At 39.8% G+C, this 18,797-nt stretch overlaps 1 protein-coding gene across 1 annotated transcript in view; it reads left to right on the top strand.

Moving 5' to 3' along the window:
* The first annotated feature begins 380 nt into the window (after positions 1 to 380).
* The window catches only part of zbbx (zinc finger, B-box domain containing), a 38,260-nt gene continuing 19,843 nt past the window's right edge, over positions 381 to 18,797 (top strand). Inside the window, exons 1-3 of the mRNA XM_075474245.1 lie at positions 381 to 404; positions 1,555 to 1,650; positions 18,348 to 18,569. Of these exons, the coding sequence (XP_075330360.1) occupies positions 381 to 404; positions 1,555 to 1,650; positions 18,348 to 18,569 (342 nt within the window). The remainder of the gene's footprint in view (positions 405 to 1,554; positions 1,651 to 18,347; positions 18,570 to 18,797) is intronic.

The following is an 18,797-nucleotide window of genomic DNA, read 5'->3' as shown; positions in this document are numbered from 1 at the left end:
TGTTTTGATGTAAAGTGATTATTTTTTTTTTTTTTTAGTGCATTTGATGATCGTGCTGAACTGTCCATTGAAGAGCCCAATACCTGGGCAAGCACATGAGTCAAAATGCATGAACAAAATGCACACCATGCACATGTGCACACACTTATTGTATATACTGTGTGTGTATTTTGTTTAAAGCAAATGCTCTATCTCTCAAACACACACTCACACACACACGTGGCTTGTTTAAGCTATGACAAGCGATTTTTGCCAAAATCGCATGTGCACACACACTATACCCCTAGCTCTATTCAGAGTCACCCAGGCAAAAAAAAAGTACCTCATCACTTTCTATGTGGCACACAGTGCAGTGATATGCTGCTTGCAGCCTGATAGGGATGCCTGGTCCCAGGGGAGTGGCTGTAATTTATCCTCAGGCCTGAGAGGGGAAATGAGGCCCTGCTTTATGTTGGACCATTAAACTGCTATATCACAGCTGTAGATTTGCATGTGCGTGCACACTCACACACATACACTGAAACATAGCAGACGTGGGGGAAAGAAAATGTACACAATATTACACATGACCTTAATTACAGGAACAATAAACAACTAAATAGGGAGATGATGAGATAAAGAACTGTGAAAAATGAAAATTGTAAAAATATGCCCTGAAGGACCTCATCTTACTCATCTTTAAGAAATTTGCTTGGCGCAGGGAATTGACTTGTTTATGGTACTGCCTTGTTTATCTTAATTAATAATTAGGAGACAGTTAGTCAACACTTTGTTCTACTATATAACAGTCACAAAAGACGAATGAAGTTCCTCTAAACATAATCAAAATTTGCATAGTTTTTCATGTTGGACTGGACTATACTTTGACTTTTACAAGGTATAAGTGATGAAGCCTTGGGCAATAAAGGAAATCTACACGTACATACCAAGTAGGGGAAATTTAACAAATTAATTTATGTGCTGTTTCTTGGGACAAAAGCCTGGTCACTTCCTACATCCTACCTTCCCCTTCATGCATATGTCCTCACAACTCCAGGCTTTGCCTGTTGGCTTCATCCACCCAGTTCTGGCGTAGCTCCTAAATCTGTCTGACTTCACCTTACAGCTAAAACTACAGCTGATCTCCTTGAAGATGACCAACCCTCCCTGACACATTTGCAACGCATACACTGAGCATACATGTACACACATGCTCTCCCGTTCAAGCCCTCTCTCTTGCACATATACAAATCCACACACCCAAACTTGACAACGGGAATGTGCATTGAATTGGCTTCTCTGTGATATGTGTGTTTTTGTGTGGCAAGGTTGAGGATAGAGGACAGGGAGATATGTTGATTTGGTTTGTTTTTCTCTCTCAAAGGGTTTCTCAGCTGGGTACTGCAGATACATGTATACGAGCCTGTACAGTATGCACACACTGACAATGTTTAAGTTAATCTGCCCATTTGAATGCATAGATTTTTTGCATCCTCCTGTTTCATATGGTATCTCTGACTTTCTCACACGCACACAGTGTGCACACTCTAACAACACTGTGTGTCTCTTTTATAGATGTGTGCTGAATGTACAGAGTACTACTGCATTGGCTGCTTTGCTAGATTTCACCAGAAGGGGGCACTGAAGCTCCACAGCATGATCCCGATTCAGGTGAGCATTGTCATGTTCGTCAAGCCTTTGTCCTCTCCGTCTCTTTCTACTGATACTTTCAATTATATCTTTTCCAACTCGATTCCCTTTGGCTTCCTTCATGTTTCTCTTTTTCAATTCTTTTACCAATGACTATAAAATACATTTTTTTCATTCTAAACTTCTCTCCTGCTTCAGAAGCCTATTTCACATTTGTATGTGTGAACACCCGCACACGAGGGCTGGGCTGGGTAATTAAATTCATCTGTTAATCAGCTTTATAGGTGACCCAGTTTTGCTAATTTTATCATGTTTAGAAAATGAGTTCTTTCACAATGTTGGCCTATTATTAAAACTCTTGCCTTATTATTATTATTATTATTATTATTAAAACGGCTGCCTTAACTTGCCCGTAGCTTCTATACCAAATCAAATACAATTCGCTTTCAACTGGCCATGTGTTGATAATCCTGATGTTCACATGCACACACTAACTCAAACCAACATGTAGGTGTGGTTGGCATGTGCCCATCTATCTCGTAGTGAGCAGTTTTAGTAGGAGACAATAAGCGAAGCAAAAACCAGTCCGATACAGTAAGGCGTGAATATGAGGAACAGCTGTTACAGTTGGTTAGTGGTGCGGGTTGTACAGATACTCTTTGGCTACGTTAAAGATTAAACAGGACTAAATGGACTTTGTTTAAACATCTTTAAGTAAATCATGTCACAGAACAATCTGAGTGTATTTTAACACTGAAGACACAGCAGTCCATAATCAATGTTTGCATATGCTGCAATTAGAAGCAATTTAGTTAGTAGTTAGTAAACAGAATATCCTGCATTATTTAAGTAACTTGATTATTGTTGAATAATCCCCTAATAATTAATTTTTTTAACAAATGCTAAGAGAGAGTGGAGAACTTGGATGTGATCATTCAGCAAACGTTATTCGGTTGTAAATACATTTGACTTGGGGTCGAAATCCATGATTTCTTGCTTAATGCAAATGATTGAAAAATTGATTTGAAGATTGTCCACAAGAGTGTTAAAAATCAATTTTTGAATAACTTATTACCAGGGTAAATGTCACAATTCATTTTTATATTGTATGTAGATTTTATCCCCCCATCCCATACACACTCCATCAGCACCACACACCTACATGGCATATGTAGAGAGGACGCCCTCTTTCGATTCAAAGGTTTTTCATATCGGGACACGTAGCAAAGCATACGGTTCATATCAGGGCTTAGAATTAAGTAAGTACAACCTCAGATGAACAACAATACATGACAACAAAAACCAAGCCAAATGCAGAAAAACTAAATGTGCTTCCATGTGTTCATACTATGTAATACTCACAGAAACTTTAGAAAACCCAAATGCCACATGTCAGAATAGGCAGACCTCAGTTAACATGTTAAAACTCGAGTTCTTGACAGTAAAGTTGGAAAAAGATTGAACAAGTATGGCTTGTTTGCAAGGAGAAAGCCCCTTTCCCCCACAAAGAACATGGCAGCACGGCTTAGGTTTGTAAAGTTGTATCTGAACAAGACTTCTGAACAAAGTCTTTTGGGCAGATGAGACGGAAGTGGAAATGTTTGGCCATAATGCACTGCACCATGTGTGGTGCGAGCCAAACACAGCATATCGGCACAAACGCCTCTTACCGACCGCCAAGCACGGTGGTGGATAGCTGATGAATTCATGAATGCTTTCTCAATCCTGAATGCCAAATCTTCGTACAAACACTCAGGAGTACTCTTATGCATATTTGAGTGAACATATTTGAACAAAATAAGCACTTCAGCTTTTTCCCTTTGAACCTGGGTTCACTGAAAGCAGTGAAGACGACACTGAATACATTACATTGAAATGTACACCAAAAAGGGAGATCCTTTTGGCACTGAAGCAATCGGAGCCGCAGGTCTTTGAGGAGTTGTCTTTACTTCATTTGTTATCTAGAAAAGCTACGAGGACTTTCTTTACTTTCCTTGTAAATATGAACAACAAAAACCAGCACCATCTGGTACTGAATCAATATTTTTACTGTTAGATGGTAAGTGTTATAACTGTACTGAAATGATAACTGTTGAGCTTGGACATTTTACATCATCAACAGGCCCAGAATGTATGGCACTCGTAAAGTAATGATGGGCACTACAGGTCAAAATTTGTAATGAACTTTGAAGATAGATAGAAAATATTCAGGTGTTTTTAAAACTTATTCAAATAGGAGGCTGTAATTATTCTCTAAGTAAATGTTCATTTAATCCGTTGGCATTAGTGGTCTGCACACGATTTGACTGCTCAACCAGTTGAGCTACCTGACACCTCCTGCCTATAAGTACGAAGTAGAGAGCTGTGCAAAAACAAATGCCTGCAAACCATAATTAACTAAAGCACCTTTGGAAAGAATAGCGAGAGACTGATAATGTAATGAATAAAAGGATTTCTTCAGGTTATCACAGCTAAAGGTGGTTCTGCGGGTTACTAAATGGGGTGTAGATTTAGACATGTTGTAAGATGTATATATGTTGTTGTTCATCTGAGGATAGTTTTACCTCATTTTAAGATCTTGTGAGGACCAGATGCCTTTTCATTATTGTCTTGTATGAAAAAGTAGAATTTTTATTTTTTTACATGAGTGAGTGGGAAAAAAGTGCAACACTAGGACTTTAGTTTGCTGTCAAAAACATTTTTGACTAGTTGCAATTTGTTTCTTCAAAACATTATCATAAAAAGAATGTTGTTCCTCACTTGTAAATCATTTGGATAAAGGCATCTGCTATAAATGACCAAACGTAATGAAATCTAAATGTAATGGTGGCGTTTTACACTGTTGTTACCCAACAACTATATTAGATGCTCACAACCTGAACTCCTCTTAATGCAGTTTTGTGGATAAAGATGAACATGTACAGTTCTCTATTAGAAAAAAATCTTAGATTTTACCCTTTTTTTTCTTTTTTTTTTTCTTAATTAATTCAATTCTAATCCTGTTGTGTGTAAATGTGGTGTTATTATATTTTGAGCAGATGTAGTGTTTTCTTCACTTGGTTTAATTTGTGTTGTTGGTTACTTAGTCTTTAACCAGCTAGTAGACGCAGTGTTTCCTTGGTAATATCAAACGGACTGATTTGTTACATAAAAACTACGTAGCATAGTTGAGACACTCTGGCTCGCTGTTGGCATGTTGTATCAAATCAAATCAAATTGATTTGTATAGCACATTTCATGTACAAAACAATTCAAAGTGCTTCATTTGAAATAAAAGCATTGCAGCGGGGAGTGGAAGAAGCATTAAAAATACATGAAAGAATATAAAGAGAAATAATTTAAATAATTTAAATGAATTTAAAAACGAGCAACGGTCCAGATAAATTAAAAGATACCGTGCAGATTTCATGCATAGACACATGAGAACAGAAATGTGTTTAACCTGGATTTAAAAATGTCTACGTTTGGTGAAAGTTTAATCTCCACTGACAGTTTGTTCCACTTGTTTGCAGCATAACAGCTAAATGCTGCTTCTCCATGTTTAGTCTGGACTCTGGACTGGACCAGCTGACCTGAGTCCTTGGATCGAAGAGCTCTGCTGGGTTTATATTCTCTGAACATATCACAGATGTATTTTGGGCCTAAACCGTTCTGGGATTTGTAAACCATCAGCAGACTTTTAAAATCTATTCTGTGACTGACTGGAAGCCAGTGTAAAGATTTTAAAACTGGTGTGATGTGTTCAGATCTCTTAGTCCGGGTTAAAACTCTAGCAGCAGCGTTCTGGATGAGCTGCAGATGTTTAATGCTCTTTTTGGGAAGTCCAGTTAAAAGAGCATTACAGTAATGGAGTCTACTGGAGATGAATGCATGAATCCAAAATAATCAGTGGAGCTAGCAGTAGTCCATCAGTTGATGAGTGGAAAAACCCTTTTTTTTTTTTCTTTTAAAGATCTGTATATTCAGGTCCGGTGCTTTTAGTAGGTTGTGTGTAATGTCAGTTCTGTCAGAACCACTCTCGTCAAAACAGAGATGAATTTCAGAAGCTTATTCTGAATGCATTCAATTTGTGTTTGGCGGTATGGCTCTGTTCGGAGGAAGTTCCCGACTTTTCCATGAGCTCCATGGAAGCCAGACAGGGAACAGCAGCATCCTCAGGTGGAGTGCCTTCCATTTGCTGTAAAGGCAACAAACCCCCTAGAACAGAGCAAGCAACAATGAACAACAGTATGACATTGTTGGCAATGAAAAATCGGTGGAGCAGGGGAGGTGGTGGGTGCAAGCAGAGAGCAAAAAAAAGCAGTGACAGCAAACCAAGTTTAAATGAAGTGCCCCAAATGCCAGCATCCAATTGCGAGCAGGAGCTGATTACCCATTGAGCGCAGCTGGTTGTGGAGCCATAGGGGTTGGGTCGGCGTCAGCCAATAGGCAAGGGCGCGTTGACTACGTGGTCTGCCAGAACTACCGCGGTGCTCCATTTGCTGTGGTGTGGAGTTTTTTTTTTTTAACTTTGTGTTTTTACTTTTTCTAAGTGCGTCTGTGTGTTTATAGACTTAATGGCAGGTACCTATGCATTATGTAAGTACTCTGTGTACTCTTGGATTTTGGGTGTTCTCCGTATTGTTCCACCTGGATTATTTCCTTCCAAGCATGCTTGCAGTTTTGCACGCTTTCTTGGTGTTGTCGAAGGTGCTCCGTTGATCTATTTTCTAAGGAGATCAGCTATGCATCCGTTTGTGGTTGGGTATTGCTTTGTGAAAACACAGTTGCTTAGTTTATATTGATGGTGAAGATAGTCTGCTAGTTGGGTCAACATACAATGGGGACGAAGCCATTCACATGACAAAGACCAGTACGCAGTACCAGCACATAAGGGAAGGGGCTCCATGGAACCACTCTGGAGAACTCTCTCCCTCTCTCTCTTCAGTGTTCATCTGGGTTTCCATCCTGACTTTAGTTACTGGTAATGCATAATTGTATATTTTGGCAGGATATGAAGAGAGGGGATTACAGGCACGCAGCTGACGCAGGCATCTCTCTCCTCTGCTAATCCTGTTTGATTTGCCTCGGAAAGAATGATGGAGGAGTCGAGGCTGAGTGAGGGACAGAAAGACAAAAACTAATATCAATTTCATCAATTTGATTGCTTGACAGTTTGTGTTGAGAATTTCATCAGAGCTTGATTAGCTCTTGTATCCAGCTCCACAGACGGGCATACACCTGGTTCAATTACTGTTCAATTAACTAATCATTCCTGGTATTTCATTAAGTCAATATCATGTGGAGTACCAAAGGGTGTGGTATGCTTTGGTATAGCAAGACAATGATGGATGATTTATCTGTGAAGCATTATTAAAATTGAAATTGCCATTTTATTTATTTTTTTAAATATGCTCATTTACATGTTATAATTTTGTTTTTATTTGCCATGTCTGTACACTGTTTAATTTTTTAGCTCTAGGGCTAAGACCAATCACAGCAGTGTATAATATCATTTTCAGTAATATTAATTTAGTTAAGAAAAAAACAAACTTTTTTAATTCTACTATTAACTGAAATCACAATGGCTAATATAGTTGAGTATAAACAGGGGCTTATGATTGCAAGCATTCACTTAGTGGCACTGTATGTTAGAGACGCTAAACTTGTTCATATGAGAAGCACAAAATCTGTCTTTGTCTCTTAAATTTAGAAGCACGTCTAATTTTCTCTTTCCCTTAAAGTGGCAAGTTTGTCATTGAGAGTGCATTGTTCTATGTTGTTGTCTGCTGGGGGAGTCGCACTACAGACAAAAACTGTAGGCGCCTGGACAAACTGGGGGAAAAAGGCTGGTTCTGTAGTAGGCAGAAGGTTAGACCCTCTGTGCTGTGGTGGAGCAAATGATTGAGGAAGAAATTTTATTCGGTTTCAGAGAATAATAAACCTCTCCACAGCATCCTGGCAGGACAGAGGAGCAGCTGCAGTGAGAGGCTCATCTCTCTGCCCTGCAGGAGTGAGATTCAGGAGGTCCTTTGTCCCCACAGCCATAAGGTGTTTTAACAGTGACTGCTGACATGTTCTTCTCACATTTATTTATTTAGTCATTTATTATTATTATTATAGTTGTTGTTGTTGTTGTTCTAATATACAATCATTGTAAATATTAAATTTTTTGAGCTACTTGACAAATTTGAATTTCTGCCACTGGGGGATGAATAAAGTGTTTTAAAGTTAAAAGTACTGGTTCCACTGCTGAAAAGCGTCCTCGAGTTAGTTCCGCTTAGATGTAGTGCCAGCGTGTAGCGTTGTGCTGGCTGGAACCTTTTATTTTCCACCTGCAAGACAATACACTGGTGCACAATTCAGCACAGTTAGTTCGAGCAGTCCTTGTTGTGGCTACAAACCAAAACTTTAAACCAAACCTGACTTAACACTGAGCTTCATCACTTGGTCCAAAGTTGGTGCTGACATGAAGGAACATTTAAGCATGACCCCCAGCTAAAAATAAAGGTAAATAGCTGGTGGAATGTTTTCTGTTCAAGAATGAATTTTTAGCTAAAATAAAGGGTTCCCATTCAGTGAGATGACCTCATTGGCAGCTGCGATATAAACTGTTAGAATTCTCTAAATGCCAAGGAAACAGGCTTCAATGCCCTTTTTATTATCTCATTTAGTAGAGGACACTTTGGGCCATCCTTTATAAAGAAAAGGATATTATACCAGCCGACAATACTTAGCGACCGCAACATTCAAAGGGATGGTCAATTATTTTCATTAAGTCACACTAATTGTGTGTGTGTGGGAGGGGGGGGGGCTGGAACTGATTAATTAGTTTGGCTGTCTTTAATAATGCAAACAGACCTTTTGACACTACCGTCTTCATAAAAGTCAAGATGAACAGAACTCGTGGCAGGCAGTTATAATCGACCAAAAACAGGACTGCATAAGATGTTGGAGAATTATTTCATCCTAATTTCAAACGGTTTGGATGACCAACATACAGGGGTGAGGCCTCCCACGTCCAATATCCATATACCAGACCCCTAACACCATTAGACATAAAGATTAAAGTTACAAAGTTTAAAACATCTTTAAAATGTGACTGTACATGAAAACATTCCAAATCACACTGTGCAGTAGCTCCAGAAGATCAACGACATCGCAAAACAAAGAGATGAAAATAAAGCGAGACTGTTTCATTTATAAAATTATAAACCTCTGATGGGTATAGCTTTAAATAAAACATGATAAATTTAGTTCTTGCTTCGTGTTTAATTTTTACTTCTCCCCCCTAAAATGGGAAGTAAAAGGTGCCAGTTCCACAGCTGAAGAGTTTTGGTACCTTACTGCTTGTTGTCAAAACCTCTTGAAGAGGTGTTTTTTTTTTTTTTTGTCTATTCCACCATCATAGAGAAAGTTTCAGATACTCTTAGATGGTCTTACAACTGCTTTATTTCAGGGACACCAAGGCCCCCGGCGTCCATAAAGATGCAACTGTAAACACAGCTGGCAAATGGCGGTAAAGGGAAGGAAAATAGGGATGGGTTTTTCAGTTTTCCGTTTAAAACTTTTTATTTATGTAAAACGTTTGCCATTAGGGGCTCCTAAGATTTGGAAAGTAATGTCATAAAGTATCGCTCAATGAACTGCTATTTGCTTTTATAATTGATGAGGGCAGATATATTTCAGACAAAGAAACAAGGTTTTCCTTTTGCTTTGCAAAGTTAAACGTACAAATAGATCCGTCTGTAGCAGCACTTTCATAATATGCACAGTAACATCACATAAACAAAAAGGGCCAGACGTACTCAAACATAATGTCTTGGTTGCCAATAAAAACATTTTCATTCTTGAAGCTCTCACCTTTGTTATATGTGGTAAATGACGGGTAATACAGCCACATGGAAAAAGTTTTGATGAGTTCAAATGGTGACTACAAATATAGCTGTTCGTGTTTGTCATTCCTATCTGTTGCTTGTGTCCTGTAGAATCTTTTCTGGCAGTGTGAATACCTGTGAGGGTGGCAAAGGTCCAATTTCAGGTGTTGGCAACAAAGTTGGTATAGAGTACATCGATGGTACTATGCTGCCTGGATGGCAGTCAACTCCACACAATGGGGAAAATCCAAAGAAGTCTCCTGAGAGCTGTTGATCATATCTAAATAAGCTAAGCTGTTAGGTTTTCAAGAGCGGTTGAAAGTTTACCGTTTATTACCATCAATGAGTCATCAAATTGTGCTGTTGTCAAATCCCGTCATGGTTACAGTGTATAATAAGGCTGCATGTACTGTGTTTAAGGAAAGGAAAACTTATCTTTTCACGTGACTCAGCTTTTGCTGTCTACCAGTTGCCAGTTTTCTTTGTCATCTCTGACATGTTGAAAAAAAATGTGGTGATAAACTTTGGTTGCCATCGGCTGTAAACGGTACTTACTTGCACACATCACTGGAATGTTGGGCTTTAGTGGATTTCTTCGAGCTGTTCATCGTTTGGGGCAGACTGATTATGCAACTTACTTTCAATAGAACAAAAAAAACTGCTCATAGAGTTTTAATATTATTATCACAGCACATGTGATATTTAGTTTCCTTGGCTCAAGTAGAATCTTTATTGGACCATTTTGGCAGCTATCAAGCTTTTTTTCTTTACAGAATTGGCTGGATATTGGACCACTTTTAACATAAATGTTACAGTTTAATTAAACTTGTTTGCTGGTCAGACTCGTAAGCACAGTTTACAAACTTTAACGAGCAGTTGGTGTGAAGACTTCAACTTCTTTTCAAAAACTTTGTTTGCCTTTTTTAATGTGTTCCACAAACACTATTGCTATGTCTTTGGTGTCTCTTTGAACACTCAGTTGTTTTCAGGTTCCAACTGCTGTACTGTCTCAGCTGATGGTGTGAGGTGAAGAATTTGGAGATAGTTGCCCTAGTTCACAAAGCTCACAAAATTTCCTGACATGATGATACAGCGGTGGTACAGCAGCTGCTTTTTTATCCAATTATTTACACCTCTATTCAAGCAGATAATTGAAGGGGTTGTGTAGTAGCCAATCGGCTCCACTCCGCCCCTCTCTTCCACAGTGCGCTGCTTTTCAGATCTGTGGTACTTTGTAACCCTTTGACCATGTTCTCACAGTATGAAAGAACAAACAATTAATAGCCTGAAAGTTCAAAACATACACCAAACTGATAGAAAAATACTCTCAAATACTTTACTTTACAGTTGGAACATGTACTGAGTATATCTGTCACCCATCGGCTCTGTAAACTCTTTCACGGTCGCTCCATATCTGTGTTTGATTTAAGTTTTTAGCGGCTAACAAAAAGAACTGTTGCTTCTAAATATATTGCAAGAGTTTTAACTTCCCACTTCCAAAGTACAGAAAAGGCAGTGTCATCAGAAGCTGAAGTTAGGTGGAGATAAAGAGGGAGGAGGGTAACTATATAAAGTGACGGAAGTTCCCTTTGAGAATCTGGAAGTCTCCTTAAATTACACATTTTCCGATGACGAGCATTTTAGGTAGGAATATAGTTAGGTCCTCGGTTTTAGTCTCTCCCACCAAATTTTCCTGAAAAATGCATGATTTTATATTGTTTCCATTTAAAAAAAAAAAAAAAAATAATAATTACTCTTATGGACTTAATACTGCATGGAACATGACTCATTGACTTCTTCATGAGCTCCACCCACATTATTGCCTTTCAGCACTTCCTCAAAGTCTCCTACGATTCTGCTACACTCACTCCGCTATGCTCATATTGTAAGAACAACCTGCAATGGAATAAAAATCGTGCAGCAGCCACTCGCTCATCAGTGACGCACTGATATAGCTGCATGGGTTTGTCTGCCCAGGACTCTGTGATCAACAGGCTGTGAGAAGTCCGACAGCTACCTCCTCAGCCAAATCTGTATATCAACAGGTATATCAACAATGCTTTGCAATAGTTTTGGAAATAAATAATTGCAAATGGTTTATTTGCAATTTCAGGAAATAAACTGAATTAACTTCTGCTTCTACAGTAGTTAAACATATTTGGATAAAATGTGCAGGCTTACAGAATCTGATTACATACTATCACAGTATCACGTCTGCCATCTTTGTACCCGACTCGTACAATCCCAAACAGAAAGTATTAAGGATTGGTTGCTGGTTCCTTCAACTTGTCTACATAGAACACGACTGCAGTTGATCATGATAATGGGAAAGGAAAAGGACTTTATATTGCTGAACTTTAAGTTATGCTATAAAATCAGGCTGACACAGTAAAAGAAGAATGGTTTGAAGAATTTATTGAAAGCCAATTTGGTTGACATTTAAATCCCTGATAAGTGCAAGTAAATGTCCAACCAGAGCTGTGTTATGTCTGCTTCCCATCACATTTTGTAGGTGGAAATAAAAAGGAAATATAGATGACCATAGTTGTCATCTGTGGTTTGATGTCTGTGAGAGATTAATAATTAAAAAAAAATGGATATGGGGGTGAGATGGATCTTCAAAAAACTATGTTGTCAGTAATTGGCCACAAATGTAGCAAGAGGGGAATACCTGCAACATGTAACACAGTGGTATCAAACTGACCCGTGAAAGGGCCGGTGTGGCTGCAGGTTTTTGTCCCAACCCTGCAGCAGCACAGCTGACTTGTTTCATTCAATCAACTGAACTGTCTGGACTGAAGGTCTTAACCAGCTCAGTTGATTAAATGAAACAAGTCAGCTGTGCTGCTGCAGGGTTGGAAGAAAAACCTGCAGCCACATCGGCCCTTTCACGGATCAGTTTGAGACCACATGAAGTGATCAAGAATATCATTTGGCTTCCTTTCTGTCTCTGTTCTTCCACAATTCCATGATTCAGTTTCAGCTTCCAAGTGGGTAGTAGGTGGAAACAGACATCAGGATGGCATGCGCCTTACACCCAATAGGGCCTACATGGATGATATGATGTTGGTGACTACAACAGTGCCATGTATGAAGAGAATACTTGAGAGACTTAATAAAAATCTAAAGTGGGCTGGTATGAAAATCAAACCTAAGTCTAGAAGTATCTCAATAACTAGAGGGAAATTAAGTGATAGAAAGTTTGTAATAGATGAAAATTAGTAGATGAGTTTAAATGTACTAAAGTTAGGACAGAGCTCCTGTTAGCTGGGAGTAAAGATGCGGTAGTTAGTAAGGTGGTTCCAAACCCAACCAAGGGGAGGAAGTGGAATCCAAGAATGGCAGCTCAGGAGGCAGAAGCAACTCTTAGACATGCAAAGATTGTGGGTAATGTACAAATTGGCCGGGGAGGCTTGGGGCTTGGCCCAGGCAAACCGGTGTGGAGTAGAGCAGGTCCCAAGGAGAAGAGAAAGCTAGTTGTTGAGCAGGTTCGTAGACAGGAGGAAATGTTAAGGGGTACAATGGCAGTGGCTCAGGCTAAGCAGGGACGATGGTTGGATTGGGAAGGTGTAGAGAAGAAAAAGATTAGTTGGAAAAAGCTGTGGAGTACTATGGAGGAAAGGAGTATTAGATTTTTGATAGGGGCAACATATGATGTATTGCCAACTCCCCAGAACCTAAAACTCTGGGTAAATGGAGACCCGTTATGTTCAGGTACTGCAACTCTAAGGCATATTTTGTCAGGTTGTAAGGTTAGTCTGTCACAAGGCCGGTATACATGGCGACATGACCAAGTATTAAGAAGCTTAGCTGCAGGTATTGAAGATAAACAAAGGCAGGTAAACTTAGGAGGGTCTAAGATGAAGAGAATGGCAATTCAGTTTGTTCAAGAGGGGGAGAAAGTTAATAAGACAATAAGGAGGACAGGCAGCTAGAACGATGCTTGTGATTGGGAGATGCAGGTAGATTCAGGAAATAAGCTTGTTGTTCCCCAGGAAATAGCCTCTACAAATCTAAGGCCTGATATAGTCTTGTGGTCTAGGAGTAGAATGAGTCTATTTCATAGAGCTGACTGTTCCTTGGGAGGAATTGGTAGCAGAAGCATATGAAAGGAAAAAGCTTAGGTATGTGGAGTTGGGGGCAGAGCAGCGAGGATGGAAAGTTAGAATATGCCCAGTGGAAGTAGGATGTAGAGGATTTGTTGCAAAGTCTGTTGTCTCATTGTTGAGGGAACTGGGTGTAAGTGGACAGAGTGTGAGGAAAATAGTGAAGGAAGTGTCGGATGAGGCAGTAAAGTCCAGTCAGTGGATTTGGATTAGAAGAGGCAATAGTAGCTGGGGGCCCAGCAGGGGGAGCACTTAGATTAAACAGACTCTTGGAAGAAGCAAAGAAAAAATTCAGGATATTTAAGTGGAGGGTGTGAACCATGTGAGCCTTTTGAAACCAGGCGGCCATTTTAGCTGAGTTCGCTTTTATGGCTTTGTTTTTGCTGGCATTTTTAGTGATTGTAGGACTGTTTAGGTAAGTTTGTCTGCTGAATCTGCTTGTGTGTCTTGTCCTGCCTCCACCTCTGGCACCCTCTATACTTTCATTACCCCCTACCCAAACCAGGGTTTGAATCCCATTCCTACTTATCTTTACCTCTTCTATTTCTACCTCCTACCCGAACCAGGGTTTGCATCCCCACCCCGCTATGACTGATGTGCAGTTGGTGAGAGGCTGGGATAGCTTGTGGTTGTGGAAAAAAAAAAGATGGTTGTTGTGGTGTGAGGAGCAGTGATGGCTGGCATTAGGGGAGTGACTCTGGGATGCCAGTGATCATTATAGCCTCCTCGAGGTGTCGTGGGCCCAACTTGATGAAACACTGATGAAAGGAGGTTCCCACCTGATGACCCCAATGACATGTTGGGCAGCACAGTTCACTGATCTGTAGGGATTATGGGAATTATTCACTGAGTCTGGTCTATTTTTTTATTCTTTAGCACAAGTTTCTTGTGTTTATCTTAAATCCAATTTGTTGGTATGTTATTATTGAGCATGTTCAAAGATAAGCTATTAGATAACCACAGACTGGTAAACTTCAACAGTCCTACTGGTTAACAAATAGAACCTACTGGTGGGTAACTATTGTACAGAATAAAGAATTCACCATATTTAAAATTACTCAGTTCTCAGTCAATGTCCTTCACATTTCTGTTGTGTCCACTTTGGATAGAACTGATTATACTATGTATACACAATCTTTTTTTTTTTTTTTTTTTTTCCAAGGGAAATCCCAGAATTGGGGAGTTTGCCAGTAGACTCTTGGGACGTTGGAATGTGCAGTGCCAGCTTGAGAATTTGATGTTCATCACTAGTATGTTCCTGCACGATTTCCTTGTGGATTAATTTCCATAAAGGTGCATACTTTACCTGTACTGACTGTACAGGGGTTCACTGATGTGACTTTCAAGGTTATGTCAGTGATGCTGTTGTGAGTACTTAAGATGATTGGGTTTTATCCTCTTATTGACGGCAGCAGTCCACAGTGACATCATTCTATTTAAAGGCCTACAGAAAGCTGACACTACACCCAATACATAATGATCATACATACACAGAGGAACAATAATGATCATTGGACTCTACACCAAAACATTTCATAAACGCATGAAATTTGCGATTTTGAATTTGCCGCTAGGAAACCTTCCTGGAATTGCAGACTGGGGGCGGGGCTTCCGTGCGACGTCACAAGTGCCATGGTTTTTCCTGGCTGCCTCAGTGTTGCCAATTTAGCGACTTTGTCAGAAGACAGAAGCACTGTAGGACCGCGGCAACCCGGCATACCGTCATTTCCTGTCAAAACGGCAGTTTCAAGCTAGCTACAACGAGGGTAGGTTCACTTCCTGTTTTCCCTATGATAAAAGGCAACGGGTATTTTATTTTGTCAAAATAACCGGAAGTGCGTTGCTCACTGCGGCTAGCTTTAGTAGCGCCGAATTCGTCGGAACAAAATGGTAAACAGTCGGTATTTTGTCAGGTTTTCAACACGTTGGGGATCTAAACGACTACTTTCTCACCTGAAAAGTTTCAAATGTTGCGGGGACAGAGGAAGCAGAGAGACCTGCGGTCGGAACTTGTGTCTGTGCCTCCCTGTCCGCCTGCCTCCTCTCTGGTGAAATCAGCCGGAGCCATCCCGCCGTGTTCAGCTCCCTGCGGTGCGGACACTCAGGGGGAATCCACCTGGCGGAGAGCGGACACACCGCGGGATGGTTGCCCTGAAATCAGCCGGCAGAGCGATCATCAAGAGCCCCGACGTGGACATGATCGCTCTGCCGGCTGATTTCCACTCTCCACCTGGCGTAGAGTGTGTTCGCTCTTCGCCAGGTGGATTCCTGTCCGACCGCGGGTCTCTCTTCTTCCCCTGTCCCCGGTGGTGTGAGCTGCTGGTGCTGAGGGCAACACACGCACTTCGTATATCTACTCACAATAAAAACTGCACTGAACCCAACGTTTTATATTTCCAAGCGACGTCCCACGGCACACATCGAAATTTGCCGTGAAGAAGCTGTCCAGGTCTGGCAAACTGCTGGCTTCGCTACTGGAACTACTGGTATCAGACATGTTTATTGTTTATTGCACTCGTGACGTCACGCACCTGTCGTCGGTTTGCCAAAATTCGAATCAAAAGTAGTGATAGTTTATTGGGTCTAATCAGGACTATCCAGGGACCTAAAATTATTTTAAAATCATAAAACAATTCCATGCTATATAAGGAATCGATCTGCCATTTCAGTTTTGTGCAAAAAAATCACCTTTCTGTAGGCCTTTAAGTGCCATATAGGACAGGGGGATGTTGGAGGTGTTAATATTTAAACTTTTATTGAGATCAGTGATCAGTTTTGTTTATACAAACCCCATTTCTAGGACAGTTGGAAGGTTCTTTAAAGCCATAATGTGTAATATTTCACGTTGTCTATTAACAAATTTGAGTCTTATCATTCACAAGTATTACCTCAATCGTTATTAATTACTTCCATCACAAAAGTGCAGTGTTCTTATATTCTTTATATTCAGCATGCGAATTTACATAACAGTGTAACATCCCAATGAATGTCTCCATGTCGCTCCGCCATTTTAAAACTACGGGATTTGTAGAAGGACATGTCATCAGCTTCGCCCTTTCCGTTTTCAATGTGGAAACGGAAAGGGTGAAACTGATGACATGTCCTTCTACAAATCCCGTAGTTTTAAAATGGCGGAGCGACATGGAGACATTCATTGTCCGTGAAATATTACACATTATAGCTTTAAAATGCACCACAAACAAGTCTATAATTTGTCTACTTTTTTATTTAACACACTTTTAGTGTTGTCACTGACAAACTTCAAATGAACTTTATTTAGAAAATATAAGCAAATCTAGAATTTGATACTAGCGGCACATAAAAACAAAGCTGTGATAAAGGCATGGGTACAATGGTGTTAAATCATTCTTCCTTTTGATAATGTTCAAATCATTTGGGGAATGGCGGAATTGTAATTGCTGGTATTATGCTTGAGATTCCATCTGCTTGATCTGTGTCCGGCTGAATACAAGATTTCTGATGTGAGTGGTGGTTGTTGTCTGGTTCTCCTTTTTTTATGGGGCATCATATGCTTTCAATAGAAAAAAGCTCTGAACTGGTGGTAAGCCAGTGAAGCTCACACACACACACTGAGTCTTTGTAGCCACGCTATCGGGAGTCGTACAGAATGAGGTTATGCATTGTCCTGTTGAAATAACCATGCACCTCCCAGGAAGAGATATTGCCTTGATGGTTGCATGTGCCTCCAAGATTCCAAGAAAACACTCCGCATCAATGGTACTTTCAGACATGCAAGTTACCCATACCACTGACACTAATGCACCCCAGTACCATTGCAAATGCTGGCCTTAGACCCTTTTGCTGATAACAGCCTTGATGGTCTTTCTCATCTGTGGAATATATATATATATATATATATATATATCTCGGTTTTTCAGCTAAAACATGGACTCCTCTGACCATAGAACATATATGTCTGCTGTCTTGGGTATCAGACTGGGTGTCTGAGATGGGACTTTGATGGATGTACCTGCACCTTTGCTTTGTGTCTTCCAGAATGTGTGGTGTTTGTATATTCTACAAACTCTCCTGTGTTTATTTTTCTCTCTCCCAACTTTTTTTGAATATGGTGCTAGTGGATTCTAGATTTGTTTAAGTTTTCTAAACACAGGGAAGTTTGTCGATGAAGACACCTTAAACCATTTCTTTGTACTTGTGTCTGTTAAATGAAGGTTGAAGCGAATGACCTAATTATAGATTTAAGTTTTTATTTTATTTTGAATACTTTCTATGCTTCTCTAAAAAAAAACAAAAAAAAACAGCGAGATTGTAATTGAATATGCCTTCTTTGTAAACTTTCCTGAGATCACTTCTGATGTTAATTGATGCTATATCAATAAACTGAATTGAATAGAAGTGATTATCACTGCTGATCAGGACATTTACCTGCTCACTCTTTTCTGACAGTTTGCCTCTGGTTTGATTTTTATTGCTTGATAGACAGAATGAGTTACCGTTTTGTGGCATAAACATTTAACAGAGGCCTGAGTTGTGGGATGTTTTTTGTCATATTAAAACATCCAAGAGAAAATCAGGCTAGTTTAATAGTTGCTTTTAAAATCACACACAAAAAATGTCCTTGTGAATCCCCACATACCTCTTGCTTTGATGCAATACATTTTATTTTTGTTTCCCACACTTGCTGCTAATTCACTTTATTTAATTTATTTGGCTACTCGCATCTGTTTAATAATAGCAATATTTGATATAGTGTCATGCTGGTCTTTTGTTGCAGAAAGACCTACGGACTCATGTGACTACCCGTGATATTGTCGACTACTTTCAGAGGCCGAATAACAATGGCTCCTCCTCTCCCAGTACCTTTAATCCCAGTTCCAGCGCGACCTCCGACTCCAATGACACGATCTCATCCAATGCCAGACGAGGAGACGAGAGCCCAGAAAAAGCCAAAGAGGCTCAGGAAAAACATATTGAATTGGAATCTGATTGCAGCCAGGTATGTACGGAAAAAGTGATCAAAAGCTGAGTTTACAGCCATGTGAATATAAACTGAGTCTCTTAGTGTAGGATCCACCTACGTAGTTGATTCTCTTTATAGTGCATGTACCTTTAAACTCAAAAATTTATGTAAATAAACATACAAGCACAGAATACATTCATATGCTGTGCTCCTTTGAACATACTACGGTATATTGAATTATGAAGGAACTAACTTTGCCCTGAA

This window comes from Odontesthes bonariensis, chromosome 9, assembly GCF_027942865.1.
Source record: "Odontesthes bonariensis isolate fOdoBon6 chromosome 9, fOdoBon6.hap1, whole genome shotgun sequence".
Classification (NCBI taxonomy): Eukaryota; Metazoa; Chordata; class Actinopteri; order Atheriniformes; family Atherinopsidae; genus Odontesthes; species Odontesthes bonariensis.
The sequence above is the reverse complement of the archived record's forward strand: the minus strand, read 5'-3'. Positions and strand labels throughout refer to the sequence as shown.